The following is a 26652-nucleotide window of genomic DNA, read 5'->3' as shown; positions in this document are numbered from 1 at the left end:
AGGCCAGTGATGCATTTTCAAGGATCAAAACGTAAATGCACGATGCAACTAGAAACTCCACGATGTCATGGGTTCTGCCTCGGATCAGGCCCCGCCCCCTCCACAATGTCATGGGTTCTCCCTCAGGTCAGGCCCGCCCCGTCCACAAGATTTCAAGGAAATCTGTTCAGTAGTTTTTGTGGAATCCTGCGATGAAAAGCAAACCAGCTTGGCGGAGGTTAATATGAACATGGGATAGTACAACTGATCAAATCAAGCGATATGAAACAAAAAGAAGTTGCAATACGTTTCATTCTTTTAGCGATGTAACTGTTCCAAACAATGTTTGTACGGTTAAAGAGTGTCGTTGCCGACTACAGCATTCCCAAATAAATAGTGGGAATAATGAGGTCAAATTGAGACATAAATCTAACCATACGCAGCTATTTACTACAAAAAAGATTCATTTTAAAAACCTCAATTATTTCGTCTGCAGCTTCGACTCAGCGATCGTGTGAGCTGATGGTTTCTGATCCCGTTATGAAACCGCTGGCTGCCTTCACAGCCGGTTAAAATCCTCAGAGTGTGTGTGTGTGTGCCTGTGTGCGTGCGTGCGTGCGTCAGTTATGGCTTAGTCAAATGCTTCCTGCCGACCGAGCAGCAGTTTTTGCTCCATAGATTTTATAAGAATCCGTCTGAAGCTGATACGGGACCAGTTCACATTTAACCGGCGACGCAGTATGACCTAATTTTGGGTCACGCATCCTGAAAAGACCCGTCACGTCCTCAGCCTCTTATTGGCTCTGATGTTCTTATTAAAATAATATCCATGCTATTCATGCATGAAGAGGAGTAAAAGAACGTGTGTGTGTTACAAGGAGTCGTTCTGCGTCTCTGCTCTGCAGGTTAGAGGAACATTACAACCGTTCAGGTGAAGCCGTCGTCTCCTCTCCTGCTGAGCGACAGGAATGCAGACATTGAGGAATTTTTTCATCACTTCACTTATGAGAAGAGGTTTTGTCGTTTGTTTTTATGAAGGGTGGAGGCGGTCTGGAGGTCAGAGAGAGATCGGCCGAGCTGATAATGAAAATAATTCTGTTGCAGCCATAATATAGACGTGATTAATTGCTGACAATGATAGAGAGACAAAAAACTCCAGAAGGAAGAAAATCTAATTTTTTTCATAATACTGGACAGAAGGTTTGTCGGAGTGAGAGCTCTGAGGTGTGAATCTGGCAAATCTTTGGACCTGAGTCGTCGGTGAATCATAACTGTGGCGTCAGCACTTTGGGTGCGTTGGTTTCTCCTTCCTGCCTCCCACCCGCCCCCCACCAGGTCCAATATGTTGTTTGTTCCTGCAGGACGGAGACGCAGCGTTCGGCAGGTGTCAGGTAACAAACCCTCAGGAGGACAGATCCCTACAAGTCTGCTGGCTTCACTAAATCATGTTTCCTTCTCTAAATCCTCTCAGTTTTACAATCAACTTTATTTTTATTATCAATTCATTTTCTGATTATTTTGCCAATAACATGCATGAAACACAAAAATAGTTAACCATCATTTTTGACCCAAAAAATGACTATTTCTCACTTTTGCTTAAAATAGACTCACTTATCACATCTTAATAACCATAACATTTATCATACCACTTAAATATCATGTGTCTGTTTTCTCTTTGCACCTGTTACCTCGAGATGTGTTTAATTTATAGCCTCAGTTGTGATGAAAAAAATAAAAATGAGTTTGTTTTAAACAGAATAAATGTAAAAAAGTGAAAGTCAGAGTTGTGTCTTTGTGAGTGTTGCACCAGCAGCGAGGAAGAGGAGGACGAAGGTGTTTGTGATAAGGCCTCAGCTGCTTGTCACTGCAATGTTCTCCCATCACGCCACCTCCGGCCCACTGCCACGCCACGCCACGCCGCCTCCGCTTCACTCAGCTCACTTGCCTGCAGACTCACGATGCTTTTGATCACTTCAGGTTTAACGTGAGGCGGCGGTGACAAGTCGGGACAGACGGACGTTGAGCTAACGGACCGGAGGGGTCCGGTGGGTGGGGTCACGAGGCCGAGTGTTCCTGTTCACAGAGAACCAGCGGAGGAGCAGACTGATACCTGAGGCCGACAGTAACTGTGTCCGCACACACAGACAGTTAACAGCACAAACTCATGTTTATGTTTTTATAGATTTTAAGTTACTACACGTTTATTCGTCTCGAAACAGAACGAGTCTCGCAGGTTCTCAGGAGTTTAAAAGCTAATATCTTAACTTTAAGAAGAAGAAATGCAGACAGACAGACAGACAGACAGACACACACACACACACACACTTTTGTTTTGTACGAGACACTCAGGAGCAGGGTTGTTCTGAAGACAGTAGACAGTTTGTTTGCTTCATCCTCATTCTAAAATGTGTCTGTCTGTGACCTCTGACCTCTTGCGGTGTGTAAGTGATGACGATCCAGGAGCTGTGAGCTTTAGTTAAACGACGTAATGACTGTTTCCTCCGCGGCCCGGTCTGTCATTAGTGGCCCCGCCCACCGCGGTTAATGAGTCGGCTCCGATAATTACCGCTATCGCACACACGCCGTCTCAGCTCCCAGCTCCCAGCTCCCCCGCCTCAGACAGCTGATGAGTCATAAATGGGAGTAATGTGCTGTCTGGGAGGTGACGCAGGCCGAGGCTCATTACAGTTATCAGACTGGTTGTTATGTGTGTGTGTGTGTGTGTGTGTTTGTGTTTGTGTGTGTGAGATGGATGGGTGAGTCATGTTTACCAGACACTGTATTCTGCAGTGCTTTGAGCTAAACGCTAACATTAGCCTGCAGACATGCTCACAATGACAAGGCTAACATTAGCCTGCTAACATGCTCACAATGACAAGGCTAACATTAGCCTGCTAACACGCTCACAATGACACGGATAACATTAGCCTGCTAACACGCTCACAATGACAAGGCTAACATTAGCCTGCTAACACGCTCACAATGACATGGATAACATTAGCCTGCTAACATGCTCACAATGACAAGGATAACTTTAGCCTGCTAACATGCTCACAATGACAAGGCTAACATTAGCCTGCTAACATGCTCACAATGACAAGGCTAACATTAGCCTGCAGACATGCTCACAATGACACGCTGACATTAGCCTGCTAACACGCTCACAATGACAAGGCTAACATTAGCCTGCTAACACGCTCACAATGACACGGATAACATTAGCCTGCTAACACGCTCACAATGACACGCTCACATTAGCCTGCTAACACGCTCACAATGACATGCTCACATTAGCCTGGTAACACGCTCACAATGACAACGCTAACATTAGCCAGCTAACACCCTCACAATGACAATGCTAACATTAGCCTGCTAACACGCTCACAATGACAACAACAACATTAGCAGGCTAACACGCTCACAATGACAATGTTTACATTAGCCTGCTAACATGCTCACAATGACAATGCTAACATTGCAGAATCAAAACTGAACTTCCTGTCAGAGGTCAGAAGGGTAGGTCGTCTGAGTTCGAGAGGTGTGCGTGCGTGCGTGCGTGCGTGCGTGCGTGCGTGCGTGCGTGCGTGCGTGCGTGCGTGCGTGCGTGCGTACCTGCAGGGCGCTGTTCAGGAAGCAACTGTTCTGTCCCGGCTCGTTGCTCAGCCCTTTACTCGGAGCAATGGACGTCATGGTGCGAGGCGTCAAGATTCCCTGCAACCCGCCGTCCAGCCCGGCACCAACGCCGCTGCCAACGCCGCTCCCTCCGGCGCCCGACGCAAAGTAGTTCCTCTTCCACGACATATTCTCTCTCTTTCTCCTTTGTTAGTCTCTCGACCGCGCTCCCTGCAAGGATCAACTCCCCGCCGTCCCTTCTCGTATCGAGGCAGACGGAGACATTTCCTCCGGCCGAGAGGAATAAAAATACGATGAAAACTACTCCAGTTGAAAGTGTTCAGTTTACGTTCCTTAACGTGAAATAACTTTGAGGTTCATTACTTTCAAATTGCAGGAAATGCGAAAAAAAAAAGATTTACAAAAAGCATTTAAAAAGGATTTCCAGGAATGTTGTGTTCCACTTCCGTGTAAAAGTCAGAAGATTATATATCCACTGAACCCGTTTGAAACCTCCAGGTTTTTACTTGACATCCCACAGGTTTGGTTTTTATTTATTACGCTGTATTTCTAAGGATTCCAAAAGGTTCCCCCGCCTGATAATCCAGGACTTTCCCGGTCTCATCCGTCTTTGTCTGCATGTGCTGCCGCAGGTGAAGACGACCTTTGCCCTCCTTTTCACCGAGCGACACGTGCGGCTGAGCCGCGACGTCGAGACTCGTCCTCCTCCTCTTCAACACCGTCCAGAACCGACGAACGAGGCCACCGGGTCAGAGGTCAGAGGGGAAGCTCGGCTCTGTCGCCGTTGCTCAGAAGATCTGCAGAAGAAGGAGAAGAAGAAGAAAGACAAAGCCAGAGACTTCTGTCAGACTCACAAATCAAAATGAATCAATTAACGTGATGCTGACCACGTTGGGGAAGATATGAAAGAGTTTTGAATCAAAGTTGAGCTCTGAGATAAACGTCCTGTTTGGCGACACTGTGAAACTGTATGACAAAATGAAACGTGGATAAAGTCTGTAGTGGGATGCAGACGGACGGTTCTGGAAACCCGTCATTACTCAGTAAAAAAGTGGGAGCTGTAATGACTGTAATAACTGTAATAATAACTGGATTTAAATCTCTTGTAAAGCCTCAGATTGAGATAATTTCAGGCTCCTGCAGCAGATCCAGTCTCTTCTCTCCCACACGGAGCGTTTACAGCTTCTTCTCCGTCTATTTCTGTCTCTGCACAGTTCTCCATAAGCGTCTGTTGACTTCTCATCTAAATCCAGTCGGCTGCCTAATTATCTTTAATTTTCTGATTCTAATGAAAAAGTTTGAGGTATTTTGTGTGTGTCACCAGAGCAGAGAGTCTTGTGTTTTCAGTGTTTGACCAATATGAATAAAATAAGATTAGAATTGATTTCTACAGACGGGACATCCCGACGTGACGGGACTCTTCGGAGAACACACCAGAGGCAGAAACCTGGCGACGGCACGGTTTAGCGGCTTTCTGAAATTTTTCAGCGGCTGTATGTGAGACATTCTCCGGTTCTGTTCAGTCCCATGCGGAATTTCTGGAAAATGTCCGATGAGCCCATGTGAGAACACAGCAAGACAATCTAGTGTGTGTTATTGTCACGTCCGGGCTCCTGCTGCTCTACTCCACAGAACGTTCTGGAAATGTTCCTGTTGGTGTGAACGCATCTGACGTTTGTCATATAATGTGAAGTAGTGAACGTCAAACTGTGGAAAAAAAATGTCTGGACCCCAATTTTTCAGACGTTGTCCAGAGTTCATTTGTGGAAAAACAGCCTGGGAAGGAAGGTAGAAACTTCATGGATATGTTAACAGGCCACCGATGAGAGCAGAACTTCTCACGAAGCAGCTGATGGTATGTGTGTGTATATATACATATATACATATATGTTTATATATATTTACTTTGCTCTTCACAACAGAGTTACAGGGTTGTGTCATGTGACAGACTGTGAATTACAGGAATAACTGCAGGAGTTATAATAAAGACACGGCAGCTTCCGCATGAGCTTCAGAATGTGTGTGCGTGTGTGTACTCTAGGGCTGAACACGCCAGGGAGCAGATTGTTTACTACAAGAGGGATCAGCTGACAGACTCCTTCAACCACACACACACGCACGCACCGGGACAAAGCCTGAGCTTTGACCTTTGCACCTGAAAATCAACAACGTGTAAAACGTCAAAATGAATTTCGTCCAATTTTAGGTGAATCAACACAACTTCAACGAATTAGTGAGTGTGTGTGTGTGTGTGTGTGTGTGTGTGTGTGTGTGTGTGTGTGTGTGTGTGTGTGTGTGTGTGTGTGTGTGTGTGAGGGTGAGAGGTAAACGACAGGTCAGAGCAGAGGGAGGTGAGGACGGATTAGCCTGATCAGACCCCGTCTGCCTACACAGGATTACAACGTCTGTCTGTGTGTGTGTGCGCGCGCACGCGCTCATCACAGTCTATATGTATGTATTTCTCTCTGAGGCTCTTACATTAACAACATCAGTCTTGATAATTGCAGCAGGTCGGCAGCACTTTAGAAGAGCAGCCGAGTCCCTGAGGCCAACAGAGTGTGTGTGTGTGTGTGTGTGTGTGTGTGTGTGTGTCGAACTCAAGTAATGAAGAGACGAGGGAGGTTAACTCCTCACAGCACAGCACATCGTCTGATTTCTGCTTCCTCAGGATTTGCTGTAAATCGTGTTCCTCGTTCGAGATCAACTTCTCCAAATGAACAAACTTTATATCGTCCGAGACAAAGGCTGTGAACAATCTACAGTTTAATCTCCCAAAACCGCCTAAACCTATAAAACATGAGCTGGAGAAACAAACACCCGAATCTATCTATGTTAGAGCATCTCGTCATGGAGCGAGAACATTCTGGGTTTGTCACACATTTGACTTTGCTCACTGCTCTGCTGCAGTAAAAAAAAAATCTCTCGTGAAACAAATCTAATTCCTTAATCTGCTGTTCGACTCTCCGACGGGGGAAATGGTTTTAGTGTTGGTGGATCCGGTCCGTGGAGAAGCTTAATGGGAAAACGTCCCGACGACATTTTATAAAAACCACCAAGTCGACCGTCTCTTCCTCCATCACCGCAGCAGAAACAAGATGGAGGAGGAGCAGAGGGCGAATCAACACCAGTTCATTAAAAAACTGGCAAATCAAGAATACGTGAGAGACGGTTCAGAGAAAACAAAACAAATCACACGTGAGAAGTGAAGGAACCGGAGCCAGGTGAATGTTTGTGTTCGGCTGCGGTCGACCAATCAGAGTCGGGATTATTTCCGCTGGTTCAGGGGTCGTTTCCTCTGCTGGTGAGGCTGATCTGGTGTCAAACTGGTTACATAACAAAATTCCAGTCTGTCGCAGGAGGCTTCGCACGCACTCACACGCACACGCACACACACGCACACACACACACGCTCCGTGCAGCCTGGAGGCTGCTGGGAAGTCTGGGACGAGGCCCGACGGCAACAGAACCACGCAGGAGCAGAGATGAACGTTCCGGCAGAACCACGGACCAGACGCATTGATTTGAGCCATCAGGTGAATTTATTGATTTCTTGCTTTATATTTGGTCTTGAAACCGATCGATGAATCAGCTGCTTGACTTGAGATCAAATTGATGATTTCAGGTTGTTGTTGTTTTTCACCACAGGTCTCTCAGCAGCATACGGGGGGGGGGGGGGGATCGGTTTTTCCATCATGTCGACGTCAATGTTTCTAAAAATGAAAAGTGTGATGCAGAGAGGAAACGATCGACATCGCTCCACGTGACGCCAGATCGTCCCGGAACAGTTAGAGAGGAGGACGCAGGTTTTTTTTGTAGTTTTCACTTATTATTCTCAAGGATTCTTTCATGTAAAAGATTTAAAAAAAACTTTTTTTTCAATTTAAGGACTAAAAAAAAATGAATCTGCTGCTGCTCCGTTTGTTTTTCTGTGAAACTCTTGAGAGAGTCACTGAGTCAGAGAAGATGCTTTCTGGGCTCGGGAGCTGGAGCTCGGCCTCGTTGGCAGCAGTCGGTCTGCATGGGGGAAAACAGATTTGGGGCCTAATGACTTAAAAAGAGGAGCTCATGAATACACAGCCGCCGCCGCCGCCGCACCGAAATAACCTCGGACAGTTTTCGGGGAATGTGGGGCAACTTCAGTCACTTTAATTCCACCCAGTGAAAAGGAAGGAATTAGCTTCTGACTCGTCGTCTCTGCCTGCATGGAGACTCCCGGGAGGAGGAGAAGTCCGAGCGGCTCCGTCTCCGCCAAGGACACTCGGAGGAACGAGACCCGGAGGAAACCATCTCACACGGGACGGCAACTTATTGTTCTCACTGTCGATCAATGTGCGGATTATTTTTTCTGCACAACGTTCCGACAGAAGCCGTTCAAATATTTCTCCTCGAGCGAGAGAAGCGAGTGACACAAATCCTGCAACATAGGAAACGTGTTTTTAGGTCTCACTGACCGATTTTGGTGAAACCAAACTTATCTTTCATTCTGAGAAATTTACGGTTTGCTAAAACATAACAGATGAGAAGAAGAGGCACAACATCGTCATCACTAGAGCCCGACCAATTGGTTATGATATCGGTCGATATGAGCCTTTCACAGACGCATCAGTATCAGCGCTTATGTTCACCAATATTTTATTGTACAGAATAAACAATAAAGAAAATTAATAAGCATTTATGTTTTTAAATATGTTTAACCTTTTCTTAATTCAAGTTTCTATATATATGGTTGTATTTCTGATTTCTTTGTTAATCTATAGTTTAAATGTTTACATTTATGTTACCTAAAATGTAAACATTTTACTATTGGCAGATATTATCAGCCAACCCGTATATCGGTCGGAGTCTAGTTTGTTTATATATATATATATATATATATATATATATATATATGCCAATTAAAAATATAAATATATTGACAGACCTGATCGACATTGGAATGTTTTTCTTCTCCTTAGTATCAGTATCGCCCTAATGTTATTCCAAAGATGTTCTTTCAGCTTTGTCACAAGTCACAAACAACTTTTCCCCCCAGCTTTGTTACTTTCAGTTGTTTCCACATCGTCACATCATCAGCGTTGTTCGGATTTACACACGAGCAGCAGCAGCAGCAGCCGCTTTCATCAGTCGAGTGAATCAACAGTAAATCAACCAGACTGGGAGGAGCTCCTCCTCCACCACCTCCTCCTCCTCCTCCACCACCTCATCATCCTCCTCCACCACCTCCTCCTCCATCTCCTCTTCTTCCTCCATCTCCTCCACCACCTCCTCCTCCTCCTCCTCCTCCTCCTCCACCACCTCATCATCCTCCTCTTCCATCTCCTGCACCACCTCCTCCTCCTCCATCTCCTCCACCACCTCCTCCACCACCTCCTCCTCCATCTCCTCCTTTCAACACATCACTTGCTCATCAAGAATAATGTTCTATTAAAAACCTCAGCGACCGCACTGACGTTGACCCAACAACTGTCCCCCAGAACAGATTCCTGTGCAACCACATCACCTTCCAGCAAAAAACGTTCCTTTTCAGAGAAGTGACGCATGATCACTGTGATGGAGCATCATCAGGAGTCAGGTTCAGCTTCAGACCCACAGGTTGTTAGAAACACACCAACTTGTGCAGATGGAGTCTGGACCACATGAGACCTGAGGACCTGCACACTGTTCATCTGTCACACTGTATATTAATACTATTAATACAAGAGCAGGATTCCAAAGCATCCAAAAGGGTTCAGCCATTCTGCAATACACCTCCCACCGCACCGAACTCCATTCACAAATCTTGAAATTTAAAGTTTATTTCCTTACAGGGCAACGTGTGCTCACCATAGTAAAAAATAAACTCACTTTTCATATCAAACATGATCAAATCTTCAAATCGGCTGACATTTAATCCACCCCACAAGCTCCTTATAGTTAAAAAAAACACCCATTAATCTGAACTGGTTTCTCCTGTTCGTTCCTGCTCCTTCTCCCACAGCAGCGGTGCACATCATCGGGAGTTGAGATTTAAAATAAAATCAAGACATTTTAAACAAATAACTTGGCGAATGAAACAGATCATACCGGAAGAGGAGCATCGTAGCATATTCTTCTTTAAAAGCGGTCTTTTGTAAACGGAGTCCGGTCGCTCCACAGCGACGACGGCACCGGGGCCACATGACATCACTTCCCTGCCAAACTTCCCGGAGAACAATGAGCATCCCCCCGGTGCGCAGTTGCTCTCGTTTGTGTCAACGAGTGTCGGTAGTTTCACACGCGGAATTCTTCCTGCGCATTTTGCAGCAGCGCGTCGCTCGGTTGTAACGTGGTGTGACGCCGGCGGAGGAGAGTTAACGGCGGATGCGTTCATCATCATCATCATCATCATCATCATCACACACACACGCACACACACGCGCGCGTCAACATGGCGGTGTGTGAGAGGAGAGGAGCGGAGAGAGGGGCTCACCTGGGGGACCTGGCAGCCGGCGGACACGCACACGTCGCGGGCGGCCCGAGTGCGGGAGGCCGGTCTGGTCCGAGCGGCGGTTAGCGGGTTTAAAAAACGGCAGCGCGGAGGAAGGGGGCGGAGCTACTACCTGCAGCAGCAGCACTGTGGGGCGCGGGCGCGAGCGTCGGCGTGGACACGTGCGCGCGCGCGCGTGTTTGTTGTGGTGTGTGTGTGTGCGCGCGTGCGTGTGGCTGCGTGCGTGTGATTTGGTCAAAATGAACTGCAGTGCGTGTGTGTGTGTGTGTGTGCGTGTGTGTGTGTGTGTCTCTGTGCGTGTGTGTGTGCGTGTGTGTGTGTGTGTGTCTCTGTGCGTGTGCGTGTGTGTGTGTGTGTGTGTGAAAGAGAGACATTTGAAGGACATTGATTGTTTGATTCCTTGAAGAAAAAAAAAATTGAATATTGAAACTTCTTTTTTTTTAATGCAACAAATCGTAAATAAAAATAATATAAAAAGTAAATTGATTTCACTAAACACAAAGGGCTGTTTAGTGAAACTAAAAAAGTTATGAGTCTTAGTTTCAGTTTTTTTTTTTAAAGCGGTACTGAAACAACAATTTTCATATTAGTGCATCTCCACCCGTCTAATAAACAAGACGCAGTTCGTGTCCTCTCTATTGATGGAGCTAGGCTAGCAGTTTCCCCTTGTTTGCAGTCTTTGTGCTAAGCTAAGCTAAGCTGAGCTAAGGCTGTGAGAGCTCACACGAGTCTATTATTTCAAGGTATATTTGATGTATGTACATACTACTACTAGTGCACTATTTCCACTATTAATATTCATGTAAATTCTTTATATTTATCGTTCTCATTCTCTATATCTTTGCAATTTGTATATTTTTGCATTGTTTGTGTATATATTGTATATATTTTATGTGCTGTGTGAAACGTGCTGCTGTTACACCGGAATTTCCCAGCTTGGGATAAATAAAGTAACTATCTATCTGTATATTTGATCACAAAGCTTTAAAAAAAAGGATACATTTTAAAATGATTGAGTAACTCATAACGTTATGAAGAGCTCATTGGAACATCATTACATTATAATCGATAACTTCAGCGTGTCCATACGTTCTCATGGTCTGAAAACAGAAACGGTGAGGAGTGAAAGCGGCGCGCTGACTGTGCAGCGAGCAGCCCACTGTGTGTGTGACCGTATGGATCGGGGTATTGATCAGGTTAGAGGCGGAGGAGAACACGTCAGGGTCGATACGTGGCAGCGCAGCGCTGCAGGAGCAGCAACACGTTCATCACAGTCAACGGACTGGTTCAAAACACTGTACGACGGGTCATTAAGGCTTGTTTAAATATTCAATCATTCAGATAAATATTTCATTCTCACTGATAAATACTTTATCAGTTACTGCAAACACTCCGTATTGATACAACACTTTGATTGTAATATCGCTAATACGACCACCAGTTTCATTTTTATAAACAATACGAAAATTCAAATTCATATTTGAGCAGTTTTTGTCTTAGTTGATTTGTCCAACGCGTCGTCTAAGTGATGCAGACATTGAGTTTCATTTTGACGTCTGCTGTTCCTTTGATTGTGAACTGTCTGTTTTGTAAGACTTAAGAAGATATTTATTTTGTAAATATGGACGGTGTGCGAAGGCTGAGTTGCCTGTTTAGATATGAAACATGTCAATTAGCCAGAAAGTCTGAGAGAAGAGAAGAGAAAAGGAATTTTTTGAGTCAATTGTAGTTATTGTTCTGAATGCGATGAAGTTCATTTGGGATTTTATTTGTTGTGTTTTGTCTTTTCTTTCCGCTTTTTCTACGTTTTCTATATGAAATATTGTCAAGAACCTTTGAAGGACTTGATTTATATTCGTGGACCAATTTGTTGATATATTGGTTTGATATATTCTAATAACCTTTTTTTTTTTTTTACTTTGTGAAACCTTGTGTTTGACACTTGTTTTGAATTTTAGAACAAAAATCGATCTCCATCCAGACGAGCATGTTCGCTCCGTATCACTTTTAAATCGCCGTCCACACTAACACGTGTATGTACCGAGTTTGTGTCTGAAAACGGCTTTTGAGAAGCCGTAGCGAGTTGGTTCTGCTTCCGAGAAACGACCAACATGTCCATGATAACGTGGGTCACAGTGTCTGTGCTGATACCATCGCTGCTGCTGCTGCTGCTGCTGCTGCTGCTGCTGCTGCTGCCGCCGCCGCCACGTCTATTACTGCCCGTAAAACACCACATCTACGTCACAGATGTTGGCAAGAAGACGAACTGAACAAACAAGTAATAACAACGAAATATGTGCGACGGAAACAAACGGGCCGCTGTCGAAATTGCGGTTCAAAACAAACGAATGATTCTTGATGAAATAACAGAAAACATGAGAGGCAGTTTGTCTGGTTGTGGAGCCGGAGCTGGACGCGGCGTCTCGGGTGGGGAACAGAAACGAAACCACAGCTCAGCCCTCAAACATTCCTCTGCTGTAAAACTCCTCCGCCTGGTTTTCATTAAACTGGGACTGGGACTGAAGTGGGACTGAAGTGGGAGACGTTCTTCACCTCCAGCGCGGTTCTTTTATTTCGCCGGATTGGATGCGTCGTGTTATTTACCAGCCGAGGCTCCTTTTGTTTGCAGGGAAGTTTGTTACGGTTATTTTTCAATATTTGGCCGTAGAAAGTGAGAGCAACTGTCGGTTTAAAGCTACAAATCGACCGAAAAGCAGCTTTTCACCACCGTCAGACTCCTTCTGGAGGCGTTAACGTGCTCCACTTCCTCCATTAATCACCTGCGGATTTAATTATGGACCATCTTTTAGAGTTTTTATGTCCTGATGAAGACTTGAAACGCTTAAAATACATCTTCCTCTTAAGGGCTCTTCATCGCTCACCTGCCCCTCCCTTAAAAAAACGACACCCCAGAGCTACAGAGGCACCACGGAGACCATCACAGCACTGGTCCTTCGTCCATCATTTCATATTCTTTAAAGGAAAAAAAAGAAAAAACTCCAACTGGAGTTGTTTAATTAAACTCTTACTCAGGTTCTTTTTGAAAGGTACGAGAGAACATCAACCACTCTGATAGTTTTCCTTTAAAGATCCCGTCCACACATATTTCAACACATAAAAATATATATGTTATAAAGTAGAACATAATATATGCTCTTTATTTGAATTATGTCAGATTACTGTCTACTCCCCCTCGCTGAAGTAATAAAATATGCAAATATGGGTCATTATCTGCAACTGTGACATCATCATCATCATCATCACGACCGTGTTTGGAAGTTAACGGCTCTCTCACGTCGGACCAGGATATTTTGGAAGTTTCCAGCAGTGGAAAAGACGGGAGGCCACATTTAACCCCCCGCTGGGAAGTTCCACTGCAGTGCGACAGAACGAGAGCCGAGCTGCTGCTGCGACGGCGTTTATCACCGAGGACCAGGAGTGTGGAGCAGGTCTGAGTCAACACACTGTTTATCTGGTAGAGTCAACAGAAAACTGGGTTTCACCTCCATCCACCGTCTGTTTCACTCTCTACGCAGCGACGACCTGGAAACATCCGTCAAAGGTCAGGAGGTCGGGTTCACGTCATATTTCACTTCCTATTTCAAATGACGCAGAGAGACGCAACATGAAAAACTACAAAGCAACAAGGCCACAAAGAGACTCAACAGAGAGACTCAAAATGGCTGCAAAAGTTGCAAAACGACCATGAAGGGAAGCGAAATGGCAGCAAGGACAAACTAGAACTACAAAGAGACACATTACAATTACAAAGTTGTGCAAAAGAACCACTAAGAGACTCAAACAACCACAAAGGGATGCAACTAGTAAGGGACTCAAAACCACTACAAAGAGACAAAAAATGGCTTCAAAGATGCAAAAGATACACAAAGAGACACAAAACCAGTACAAGGTAACGCAAAATGATCACAAAGAGATGACAACAACCACAGAGAAATTAAAGAGAGATGCAAAGCAACCTAGGGGATGCAAAATGGCATCAAAGACACAGTAGAACTACAAAACAGACACAAAAAAATACATAGTTATGCAAAACAACCACTCAGGGATGCAAAACGACCACAAAGAGATTCAAAAAGGCTGCAAAGGTGCAACAGAAATACTAAGAGACACAAAAACAACTCCTTCCTTTACGTTTCCCACGTTGGGACATTTAAACTGTTTCTGTGTCGACCGCTCAGACCGAGCAGAGCGAGCGAGCTAGTAAAAGAGGTCAGAGGTCGGGGGTCACGGCACACAGACAACAGTGATTAGTGGGAAGTTGAAGCACGAAAAGTGTCTCTGCCACAAAAGGACAACGCCAAAATAAAAGCAGACAGAACTGCATTTCATCTTCCAAAACAGTACAGTCGATGTGGAGTCGGACTTTTATTTTGATGCAGAAGAGAAAAGAAAAGACACAACAGTCGAATCTATTTAACTTCTGAGACACGTCAAAGACAAAGAAGTTGTTTTTCTGCTCTCCTGGTTAAACTCATCTGATAAACGAACGCATTCTCCTTTAATAAGTTTGGTATAAGTTTGGACGTAGTTCACTGTGACAACCTGTTGACGCTGTGCTATCGTCTCATGAGACTGAGCGACGGACTGTGATGAACCGCCAGGACGCCGCTGAGTCACTTCCATCCCTTCTGATGGTCGCTGTCCCTCGCCGTCCCCGTCGGCCGTGACGAGGAACAAAGCGCTCAGCGAAGTGAGAGCGAAGACTCGCCGACGCTCATTCAGCTCGCAGACAAAACGCCGCTGTGATTTGAATACAAAGAGTCTGAGGCTCGACACGGACGGGAGGGAAACTGTGTCGACCCGCCGCAGCTTCCTGCTCATTACCGAGTGTGTGTGTGTGTGTGTGTGTGTGCGTGTGTGTCTTTACTGGGAATGGGAGACATCCTGTATAAACCAGTTTAATCCTGCTGACATTTTTATCACCAGAACTTTTTTACCGTTGAGGATCAATCGCACAAAAGTAAATTTCGCTCAGAGATATACTTGATTTAAATTGTGTCGGCGCTACGTGTACACAAGATGCAATACGCACCTGAACTGTAGGGGGCAGCGTTTTTTTGAAAAACAAGCTAATAGATCAAACTCACAATAGCGCGAGCGACTTCCGCTCCGACTCGAAGCGAGATGCAGTAACTTAGCATCCGTCCACTGCCGCCCTCCGTCAGTTTGCTTCATCGTGTTATTTTGTGTTTAAACTGTTGTTAGTTCGGAATTTACAGAAGTCACACAAACGAACCGATCGAGGCAACAGCGGACCGGCAACTCCTGTGCTCTGCGAGGTGAAATTAACATGAAAATATTCTTAACATAACGCTAACATTGATTTAGATTTGAATAGGTCGAGGGTCTTTTTCTATGTGGCGTGAATACGTTTTTCTGTTGACAACGTCTAGTCAACTGCAGCGACGTTGTGTAGCCGAGCTTCCATGCTAAGTTCTCCCTTCACCGAACAGGGAGAGAACTTGTCCTAGGCGAAAAAATCTGTCTGCAAGTCGTTGTACAACATCTAGACGTCCTTCACTTCGCTAGCGGAAATCAAAATCAGCTGCTTCGTTGAGAAGGAAACCGACGTCATAGTGGAGACAGATCATCCTCATCATCATCATCATAAATCGACGTGGAAACATGCCAAACCCGTTACTTCTTGGTGGCGATGCCCGACGGCCGCGTTCACTGTTGACGTCGCTACAAACTGAGCTCTCTGGCGCCCTCTAGAGGAATCCTCCAGTAACACGCTGAGTACCAGAGGTAAATATATGGATCTTTAAAGTAATTTTAATATTATCAAAAGTATTTAAAAAATGTTCCTCTGGAATTTGGTGAAGTTCAACTGTAGAGTTGCAGAAAATGGGAACATGAGCTCATCGGTTTTATACGACGGTAAAATAAATCACACGGATACGTTCCACTTCCTGCATTACATCACCCATACCTGTCCCAGCATTACACCTGTACTGTTTACTCTCACAGTCATATGATGGTGCTGCACACACACACACACACACACACACACACACACACACACACACACACACACACACATACATACATACATACGTACACAGCCCGGAGGACCTATGAGTCGTTTACTGCACTCTGTGTGTGTGTGTGTGTGTGTGTGTGTGTGTGTGTGTGTGTGTGAGTGTGTCACCTGTTTGCTCTCTGTTGTTTATCCGTCACACACCTTCAAACATAGACTCCATGTGACGTCTTTACATTAAATATTTACCTTTACAGCTCAACTCATCACGATCCCCGTTTTAAAAAAAGAAAGATATTTTTTCTTCTTTCCTCCCGTCACATTCATCTGCTGACCCTTCGGAGGGGCCCGACCCCCAGGTTGGGAACCACAGGACTGTAAAGTAGTCAGCTGACGCATCAGTGACTCAGGTGACAGGTCACCACATGATGAAGTACCTTTAACTGCTGATACTATCAGTGATAGTCCTTTTTATATACTTTTAACTTTTTAAATGCAGCCGTTTTACTAGTTAGTATAATCACATTGCAGTTTGACCAAAACAAAGTTCAAACCTTATAAAATTAAAAACACAGAGTGTAGAAATAGAGTTACAAGTGTGTGAAGCCAACAAGAGCAAAGACGGAAGGAATTTATGAGCCGAGAAGAACGAGATAATTACAGAGAAAAGAAGGAAAAGATGCTGCACAGGAAAATGTAAACTGTTAAAAATACATTTCACTGCAAAAACACACAAAGTTAAACCGACCAAGACCAGGACGAAGAACCAGAACCAGGACCAGGACCCAGGGAGGGTCAACGCCAAACTGACCAATGAACCAAAAAATACAGCCGGAGAAACGACAAACTGTGAGGCAGCAAGTCAACTGTCATCATCCTCACTCCTCCTCATCCTCTTCCTCACTATCCCTCACTCCTCCTCCTCATCCTCACTCCTCCTCATCATCCTCACTCCTCCTTATCCTCTTCCTCATCCTCACTCCTCCTCATCCTCTTCCTCATCATCCTCCTCACCCCCACTCTTCCTCCTCCTCTTCCTCACTCCTCCTCATCCTCTTCCTCTTCCTCATCCTCACTCCTCCTCATCCTCTTCCTCATCATCCTCACTCCTCATCCTCTTCCTCATCATCCTCACTCCTCCTCTTCCTCATCATCCTCACTCCTCCTCATCCTCTTCATCCTCACTCCTCCTCACCCCCACTCTTCCTCTTCCTCTTCCTCACTCCTCCTCAGTCCTCATTCTAATCCTCACTCTTCCTCATCATCCTCATCCTCACTCCTCCTCTTCCTCACTCCTCCTCAGTCCTCATTCTAATCCTCACTCTTCCTCATCATCCTCATCCTCTTCCTCCTCCTCTTCCTCACTCCTCCTCAGTCCTCATTCTAATCCTCACTCTTCCTCATCCTCTTCCTCACTCCTCCTCAGTCCTCATTCTAATCCTCACTCTTCCTCATCCTCTTCCTCACTCCTCCCCAGTCCTCATTCTAATCCTCACTCTTCCTCATCATCCTCATCCTCACTCCTCCTCTTCCTCACTCCTCCCCAGTCCTCATTCTAATCCTCACTCTTCCTCATCATCCTCATCCTCACTCCTCCTCTTCCTCACTCCTCCCCAGTCCTCATTCTAATCCTCACTCTTCCTCATCATCCTCATCCTCACTCCTCCTCTTCCTCACTCCTCCTCAGTCCTCATTCTAATCCTCACTCTTCCTCATCATCCTCACTCCTCCTCCCACTCATATGACGTCAAATTACAGAAACAATCCTCCAAAAACACAGAACTTTGTGCTTCATTCAAACCAAACCATGTAAAAAGAGGGTGTGTGTGTGTGTGTCCGTGTACTTCTGGCCATGTAGTCCACACTACACACATTCGGAAGCTAAAGGTGAGACGCGACACCTGCAGTCGGACTGCGGCTGCGCAGCAACGAGACGCGTTGAAACGAGAGGGTTTGTGAAAATGGAGTTTGACTCAGAAGTTTCTCTGCAGCGACACGTTCTCTCTCTCTCTGTCATTCATCTCCTGTGTCTCTCTCTCACCTTGTCACAGCAGCATCTTCCTCCTCCTCCTCCTCCTCTGCAGGTCTCCGTCCTCGCACCGTCGCCTCCTCGGGCAGAAACGCAGGAGTGATGAAGGCGGCTCGTCTCCTCCTCCTCCTCCTCCCTCTGTCCCCCAGGTGACTCAGCCGGAGAATGACATCATCCCTGTCAGCGCACACACACACACACACACACACACACACACACACACACACACACACACACACACACACACACACACACACACACACACACACACACACACCTGTTCCCTCCCCAGGCGCCGCCCCCCTCGAACCAGGAAGCCGTGGCACTTCCTGAATCTCTTAAAGGGGAAGAGTCGGTCACTGCGGGCGACAGGTGAGTCCAGGCTGAAGACACGTGACAACACACACACACACACACACACACACACACACACACACTGATTGATTTATTGATTCAGTGTGTTGTGTGATATTCCTGTTCTTTGTCTCCATGGCGCCTGCACCTTGAGGGCAGTGGGCACTTTGACCTCTGACCTTTGAGAACGTCTGATCAAAGGTCACATGACAAAGTGAGACGAAAACCAGAAAAGTTTTCACTAAATCTGCAGTAACTTTTAAAGAACCACCAGTAGAACCACTAGTCCTCTTCCTCCTCCTCCTCCTCTTCTTCTTTCTCCCCCTCTTCTTCCTCTTCTTCCTCCTCCTCCTCCTCCTCCTCCTCCTCTTCATCTTTCTCCCCCTCTTCTTCCTCCTCCTCCTCCTCCTCCTCCTCCTCCTCCCCCTCCCAGCTGACCCGTCTTTTTGTGAAGAGACTCTTCAGCAGAGAAACAATTACGTCATGATGGTCTCAGCAGGTTTACACACACACACACACACACTCGTCTAATGACTCTGCTCCGTCCCCATGGCGACCAGACAGTCTCCGTCGCCTCGGTGACGGAGCTGCAGCGATGGAAAACCAGATAGAGAGCGAGAGGTGAGAGACGACAAACACAGACCAGAGAGAATATTGTTATAATTATTGTTATTGCTCGTCCTCGAGTTAATAAATGATGCTCTGCAACTACAGCTCCCATGATGATGTAAACAGGAAGTACACTGTCGCTGTGGGCCCCGTTCTTTTTAACCTAGGTTAGGACAACTCTCACACAGGGTCACTGTGATCTGAAGAAAACAAGAAAACCTGGCGAGTCTCAGGCAAGTTCTGGACTTATGAGACGCATCTTCTTTGTATGATAACAAAGAGGATTTATGGAGATTTATTCGTGGTTCACTTGAGCGGTTTTGAGTCGTGTTTCATGTCTCTGTGTCACAGTTCGAAGATTTACACACTGGAAAAGCTGTTTTTTGGGGGAGATGAAGAATGATTTGTTTGAGGGTTTGAATCACAAGGACGACGAGATGACAAGATGATCAGATGCTTTGAGCAGCTTCTACTCACACTAACTAAATGTGTTGGTGCGTTCAGGTGCGGCTGGGTTTTCTCTTCATCCATCATCTGTCGTCACAAAGTGTTGCTGGAGAACTGTGTGGAACGTGGAACCTTCACAAGCAGAATGACAGAAACTGAACGAGCTGACAAAGAGGGCCGTGAACGCACCGTTAAAAAAGTGCCCGCTGCACAGTCAGTCGATTGCTGTTCTGTGAAGAGTTATGACATGTCTGACGTTTTGTCTCTATCTTCTCATATTGTTGTTTGTGATTTGCTTCAGTGGCACAGATAGTTTGTTTTGTTCATTTTCCCACACAGAGACTTTCCCCCGACAAAAAGTCTCTGTGCAACAACAACAACAACAATAATAAACTGGAGGAGGGGGCTCCTGCAATCCACACACACACACTCACACACACATGGCGTGTGAAAGAATGCCTGGGAACCGAGTGTCTGTGTGTCGCATTGATTCATTTGCTAATTTTACACAACAATGCAACAATACACACTCATTAGGAATGCAGTGTGAGAGAGAGGGGGGGTTGTATGTGTGTGTGTGTGTGTGTGAAAGCCTCCGAGTTGCTTTTGTTCTGATACTTTTGATACCTTTAATATCTTAAAAAGTTCAAGGTCCAAATACACCCTGACCTACAGCTCCCATAATGCAGCTGAATTGTGTGTGTGTGTGTGTGTGTGTGTGTGTGTGTGTGTGTGTGTGTGTGTGTGTGTGTGTGTGTTATTCGAAGTTAAAGGGACTTCAATGCAACATCACAAGAGATGTGGCAGTTTGTTAATTAAGTGGGTGTGGTTATATATATATATATATATATATATATATATATATATATATATATATATATATATATATATAAATAAATCTCACAGTATATTGTTTCATCAGATTATGTCAAAAAACTTTGACAGCCAAGCCAAGAACAGTTGTAAAAGATGTGAAAAATATATTTTTGGACTTTTTTTGTGTAAAGGCAACATCGTAAACGTGAGCTGCTGCCCCCTGGTGGCTGCAGTGTTCGTTACCGACAACACGGTCGACAACTTCCTCGTCTTTCTTCTCTCACAGCTGAAGTCACGTGAGCTTTATGGGTTAATTAAAAAAAAAGGGGGAAAAAAAATTAAGATCCACAGGGATGAAAGTAAATTGATCTTCTGTGTACTGAAACAAAAGTTTTACAAAGTAACAGAGAAATAAACTGTTGAAAAAAAAAGTGAGATGTTGCAGAAAAAAAAAAGATTTTCAATTAATTGTTCTTCTAAATAAATAAGCAACGGTGAGGCTGATTTCTAATAATCTTTCTAAATGGATCTTAAACATTTCACCTCACTGACGGTTTTATAGGAACAAATGATTTCTGTCTGGAACCAAATGATACCAGTAAAAAAAACAAAAAACACTTTTCTGTTAAATTCATGTTGCATCTTCTATTTGTTTTCTTAATTCAGACTTTAAAAAGTCTTTGTGTTTCATTATAACATTCTTTACTTTTTTGAAAGTTTTCAAATCTTTGAAGCAGAAAAGGTCTCTCGGCTCGAGCCTTCGCAGGTCGTCATCGTGTTCTGTTCCAACAAGAGACACGACTGCAGCAGCCGGGTCCAGTCCGGTTCTAACGACCCAGGTCCAGGTCCAGGTCCAGGTCCAGGTTCCTCCTCCCGTCCTACTCGAAGCTCTCCAGGATGGGTTCGTGTCCCGTCTCCTTGAGGAAGCGCAGCAGGTCGTCCGGCCGCAGCCCCATGGTGGCGGTGTTGGTCATGGGGTGGAAGTAGACCCTCTCGTGGCCGCCCTCCACCAGGTCCCGGTCCAGGACGAACCTCACGCTGCGGTCCTTATCGAAGAGCAGAGCGAGGGCGGTCGCGCAGCCCTGACCCACCTAAGAGGGAGACGGGACACGGCGAGTGATTTGACAGAACCACGACACTAGACGGAACACGACCCTCAGTGAGACCTCGTCACCGCACCGAAGATCCTCACCTTGAGCTTCTCCAACATGGCCGCCTCGTCCGCGAAGCGCAGGTTGCCGCTGCCGACGCCGAGCTTCTTGGCGAGGTCGTTGAGGTTCACCTGCGGACGGACAAAGAGAGGATCATGGAACGAGGACGGGACGAACTCAGGCTTTTTATGCTGCGTTTCGTTATTACCCCGGAACTCGGAGCTCGGGAACTCAGGGTTAATCGTTCCATTAGGGCAATAATGGAACGCAGCATTAGTACCTCCTAATTACAACTGTAGTTATATATACACACGTTAACAGTGTCCAGGAAACTCGTCCGGAGAAAAGATTCACATTTATATTTGGTCACTATGTCACATTTAAAAGTAAAATGGCCGCCGGTCTGACCTGGCGGTCGTGGCGAGCCGACACCAGCCACAGGCCTTTCTTCTTCTTGTCCTTCAGGAAGAGGTTTTTAGTGACGGCTCCGCCCACGTCCTGAAGGTGAGGCATCATCTCCTCCACCGTGAACACCTGCGGGAGGGAAAGTGAATATATATATATATATATATATATATATATATATATATATATATATATATGAAGGAAAAACTTATATTAGCAAAGAAACTACAGTAGAAACAAAACTCTGAGCTTCATCCAGTTGATTTTTCGCTGCAGGACAATTGGACTAAAATACGACAGAGTTTTTGTTTTTTTTACAATTTAAAGTGAGACTTGGAGAATAAAGTCGGAATATTACAAGAATAAATTTGTGATTTTATTTAATATAATATCACGGAAATACTATGTACTGGGAAAAAAAATTTAGACTTTCAGAATAAAGTCATGAAATTTATGAGAATAAAGTCAAACTCTTTCAAGAAAAAAGTCATAATATGAGAATAGAGTCATCATTTTCAGAAAGTAAAGTATAAATATTATGAGAATAAAGTCGAATTATTACAAAAATAAAGTCATCTATTTATGTGAAAAAGCCCAATCTTATGAGAATAAAGTCGTGATTTTGCTAGAAAAATTTAAATTGTATTTAATATTATATTAGGGAAATACGATGAAAGTATTAGAACCACATTGAATGAGAAATGGAGACTTTGAGAATAAAGTTGTAAATATATGAGAAAAAGTCATAATATTAAGAGAATAATGTAGTCCTGTAACACGAAAAAAGTCATAATATGAGAATAAAGTCATAATTTTACGAGATAAAAATTCAATATTATGAGGATTAAGTCGAAGAAGATATATTCTGACTTTATTCTCGAAGTCTCACTTTCATTTTTTTTCCTCATTGTGGCCCTGAAACTCTAATACCTAATACTTATTAATACTTAGTAATACTTATATGTTGAGGTGCAGGAAACACATGAGGTGTTCTAGCGCCACCTGCAGGTGTTTCTCTGAAACTGACTTCTACGAGAGGAGACGATTTCAGGTCATTTGCTGTATTTAAAACCAGATTCCGTTTAAAATACACGTCACTTTTGAGGTTGCCATGACGATACGCACAACTACGCGAAAAAATAAACAAGTTTCCGAACGATTCCATCTTCAAGTGGTCCGATGGTGAATTCGGCAAATTCATAACAACAAAATTCAACTCTTCTGTTCTTCATCTGTCAGCTGTCTAATTCGCCCACGTGTCTACTTTGTAGAGAAAGAGCACAACTTCCCAAAGCTGAACTATGACACAGTCTGTGCCACTGCTTCTATTGGATAAAGCCGAATAAAACAGGGAAATCATTACAACTCAAAACTGTCTTCCAATATATTTTGCGATGTTTATAAAATGTACAGGATTCGAATAACTTTTAAAATGCGTAGTATCCCAATGAGATTCAATGGGGATGTGATCATAACAGAAAGCAACATGGTCTTCCTCTTCCCTGCCACAGTTGCCCATGTTATGATTTTCTTTATAAAATAGCATAAAGATGTAGAATTGTGTAAATGGGCAACATATGTGAGGAGAATTTGTGGGTTTTGTGGAGTTTTACCGGCGGGTGCTCGACGCAGCTCGTCTGCACGTTTAACGAGTCCAGATATGTCTGCAGCTCCGACCGCAGCTCGTCCGACATCTTCGGTTAGTCTGTTTTTAAAATAAATGAAAACACAAACAAACAGAAACAGAAACGGAGGTGCTCTGCACTACAACAGACGGAAACAGCTGCACCACGAAGAAGAACCACTCTTCTTCTATGGTGGTATTTACTGCAGCTGATGTCAGTGGCGCCACCGTCTGGACAAGACGATGTTTTCCTCCGAGTCACTGGAGAACAAACTACGGAAGAGTATTAGGGCCACGCTTAAGAAAGAAAATGAGGGGGAACATTTCTTATTCATTTATTCAACTCGGGAATAAAGTTGAAATGTCGACATAAAAGTTGAAACAGCCTTAAACGTCCGTGTTGTGGTTCCAGCTCAGCTGTCACACAACCACGTCAACTAACGTTAGCAAAGCTACGCTAGCTTCGCTAACTGCGCGGCCTCTCAACATTCATGCACGGTTGTTTGCAGTTGAACGTTATCGTGTCAGGACACACGTTGACCTGTTGTCGCCGCATCGTTTCTTCCAGATTCAGCGTGTCAATGATAATATCGCACCTTTACAACTTGGTTAGCAGCTAGCGTTGGCTTAGCAAACTGGCTAACAAAACATCAACATCCGGTTGTCTGCTGTTGCTGAAAAGTGCTTCCGGGTCACAATTTTCGAGTTTATTCTCGAAATAGTATTTCAACTTTATTCTCGACATTTCGACTTTATTCTCGAAATACAAGATTTAAAAAAATATTCCTACTCTCATTTTTTTCTTATGCCTGACCCAAATACTCTTCCGTAAAAAACAACAAACATTCAAATACATGAAAAAAAAGAAATATGATAGGTTTCCTGCTTTTTTTTTAGAACATGACCAAAACTCATTCACAACCGATCACCTGATAGTGGGCGGGGTTTAAACCCAGACGTAGTAGGAGGAAGCGGCTTTTGTAAACAACCAAGATGGCTGCCGCTGACGAAACAATGAGCCTTTGACTATTTAAGTACCTGATATTTTTCAGAACTTTTCTTCACAGACGTCGTGGAATCATCATCACAAACGTCACAGACGACTCCTCTCTGCTCTGGGCTGTTGACATGATGACATCACTCAACAGATGTCACATGAATCTCTCTCTCTCTCTCTCTCTCTCTCTCCCTCTCTCGCTCTCTCTCACCAACCGGTCGCGGAAGATGTTTCGTCAACAACTTCACGACTTCCAGGGAAGGTTTTTGTTTGTGCTGCTCATTGTGGGAACTGTTGCGTTTCTTCTCTGTAATATTGTGAATTGAATTGAACATTCACTCTTTAAGCAAAGAGACCAATAAGATGTCACTCTGTAATTATATTAATAAATCAATAGTCAACGAAGAAGATGAAATGATTATTGTCCTTCACAGTAAACGTGTTTGTGCAGGACTGTGATAATGCTGCTGTGGAATTATAGAAAAATATGATTTATATTTTACCGAGCTGACATGGAAGCACCGGACAACGTCTTTTAATAGGTCCTGGTTGTGACAGAGTGGAGATCCACATGGAATCCATCCCACACAGGGACGCGCACGTTGTGTTGATGCACCTCCCTCTTCTTCCTCTTCCTCCTCTTCCTCCTCTTCTTCCTCCTCCTCGTCCCGCACCCTCGCTTCTCTCCAGCTCCACGACGTCACCAGCTCACAGTAAGAATCCTCCGACTCACACACAGTTTGTTACTCACTATCATATTTCTGACTAATCATGTGCGGAGCTTTCTGTGTGGATGAAAATCATCATTATGTAACTTGAAGTCAAGCGTGGATTCAGGTGAGAGGTGCTCGCTCTCTCAGGTAAAGTTCACGACGAAGCAGGAAACTCTTGATGCTGTTCGACCTCTCGTCTCGAAATATGAAGATATTGAAAGATACAGTTCAGTTTACTCTTACTGTCCTACATATGTGATAGTAATAATAATCCTTTTTTTGTCGGTGATATTGAATGAGACAGAACAAGCATGTGCCAACAAATGACGTTACAACATGAAACATCGACAAGGGAAACAAAGCACAGGGGTCATAGTGGTGTAACATACACACAGTAATACTAAAGAATCAAACTTAATTAAAGAATTATTGGAAATGGGAAGAGAGGGAAAAAGGAAGAAGATAAAATTAAAATTAAAATAAAAACCAGAAGTTCTCTTTCGGTTGGTGCAGTTTCCAACTTCGCCACGCCAAACATTTTTACACACTAGCTGTTTTAAAGTCGCTTTGACAACTTGATGAATCAAACTTGCACTTTTATATTAACGTCTGAATCATATTTAAGAACTTAACTCCACTCTGTTCCAGGTGCAGGACATGAGGTGACATTTGAAAACGTCTCTGTTCTCTCTCTGGAAATGCTGTCATGTCACCATGACTCATCATAATAATCTCTGATTGTATCAAACTGACTCAGAGATTATTTGGACAAAGACTCAGGCTACACACGCCCAGTACCTCTGTGTGTGTGTGTGTGTGTGTGTGTGTGTGTGTGTGTGTGTGTGTGTGTGTGTGTGTGTGTGTGTGTGTGTGTGTGTGTGTGTGTGTGTGTGTGTGTGTGTGTGTGTTTACCCAGTGTATTGTAAAAGTATGTAATGTTTGCGTTCTCCCTCTCTCTCTCTCTCTCTCTCTCTCTCTCTCTCTCTCTCTCTCTCTCTCTCTCTCTCTCTCTCTCTCCCTCTCTCTCTCTCTCTCTCTCTCTCCCTCTCTCTCTCTCTCTCTGTGTCTGTACAGACATGTCCACCAAGGTTGCCGTGGTAACGGGCAGTAACAAGGGCATTGGCCTGGCCATCGTCCGAGCTCTGTGCGGCCAGTTCCAAGGAGACGTTTACATCACCGCCAGAGACGAGTGAGTAACTCACCTGGCGACACAACGATAAAGACAGTGAGCTCATTGGCTGAGATACAAAGTAACTGTATGTATTTTGCTCTGGCTGCAGAGGTCGTGGTCGCGAGGCCGCGGCGTCTCTGGCCTCGGACGGACTGACGGCCATGTTCCACCAGCTGGACATCAACGACCTGAGCAGCGTCAGAGCCGCCGCCGCGTTCTTCAAGGACAAGTACGGAGGCGTGGACGTGCTCGTCAAT

At 44.7% G+C, this 26652-nt stretch overlaps 3 protein-coding genes across 9 annotated transcripts in view; 1 reads left to right on the top strand and 2 right to left on the bottom strand.

Annotated features, from left to right (window-relative positions):
• The window catches only part of usp54a (ubiquitin specific peptidase 54a), a 43570-nt gene extending 19928 nt beyond the window's left edge, over positions 1-23642 (bottom strand). For 3 of the 5 annotated variants that reach the window (XM_047335062.1, XM_047335063.1, XM_047335064.1), the window contains exons 1-3: positions 23504-23642; positions 18121-18491; positions 3592-4409 (exon numbers count right to left, since the gene is read on the bottom strand). In XM_047335062.1, the coding sequence (XP_047191018.1) occupies positions 3592-3780 (189 nt within the window). In that variant the 5' untranslated portion in view covers positions 3781-4409; positions 18121-18491; positions 23504-23642. Of the gene's footprint in view, positions 1-3591; positions 4410-9675; positions 9861-10060; positions 10217-18120; positions 18492-23503 lie in introns of those variants that run through there. The other 2 variants (XM_035605256.2, XM_035605257.2) reach the window with 2 other exon arrangements.
• On the bottom strand, positions 20482-23642 carry prorsd1 (prolyl-tRNA synthetase domain containing 1). The gene is made up of 4 exons (XM_035605259.2): positions 23504-23642; positions 21894-22019; positions 21527-21616; positions 20482-21425 (listed from the first exon to the last, which is right to left on the bottom strand). The coding sequence occupies exons 1-4, from the start codon at positions 23582-23584 to the stop codon at positions 21213-21215; spliced, it is 510 nt and encodes a 169-aa protein (XP_035461152.2). The 5' UTR covers positions 23585-23642; the 3' UTR covers positions 20482-21212.
• Positions 23643-24715: 1073 nt separating this feature from the next.
• LOC118283375 (carbonyl reductase [NADPH] 1-like) overlaps positions 24716-26652 on the top strand; it is a 4209-nt gene continuing 2272 nt past the window's right edge. Inside the window, exons 1-3 of one of the 3 annotated variants that reach the window (XM_047335082.1) lie at positions 24716-25224; positions 26299-26413; positions 26505-26652. The exon at positions 26505-26652 is cut by the window's right edge and continues 22 nt beyond it. In XM_047335082.1, coding sequence (XP_047191038.1) covers positions 25083-25224; positions 26299-26413; positions 26505-26652 — 405 coding nt within the window. In that variant the 5' untranslated portion in view covers positions 24716-25082. Of the gene's footprint in view, positions 25372-26298; positions 26414-26504 lie in introns of all 3 variants that reach the window. The other 2 variants (XM_047335084.1, XM_047335083.1) reach the window with 2 other exon arrangements.

This window comes from Scophthalmus maximus, chromosome 10 (genome assembly GCF_022379125.1).
Source record: "Scophthalmus maximus strain ysfricsl-2021 chromosome 10, ASM2237912v1, whole genome shotgun sequence".
Taxonomy (NCBI): domain Eukaryota; kingdom Metazoa; phylum Chordata; class Actinopteri; order Pleuronectiformes; family Scophthalmidae; genus Scophthalmus; species Scophthalmus maximus.
The sequence above is the reverse complement of the archived record's forward strand: the minus strand, read 5'-3'. Positions and strand labels throughout refer to the sequence as shown.

Bases quoted from the DNA above. Each gene is read 5' to 3' on its own strand.
- prorsd1 (XM_035605259.2), bottom strand. From the start codon at position 23,584: ATGTCGGACGAGCTGCGGTCGGAGCTGCAGACATATCTGGACTCGTTA. The intron at 22,020-23,503 runs GTAAAACTCCAC...TCCCTCCCGCAG, and splicing joins GCTGCGTCGAGCACCCGCCG to GTGTTCACGGTGGAGGAGAT. The intron at 21,617-21,893 runs GTCAGACCGGCG...GTCCGTCCGCAG, and splicing joins CGGCTCGCCACGACCGCCAG to GTGAACCTCAACGACCTCGC.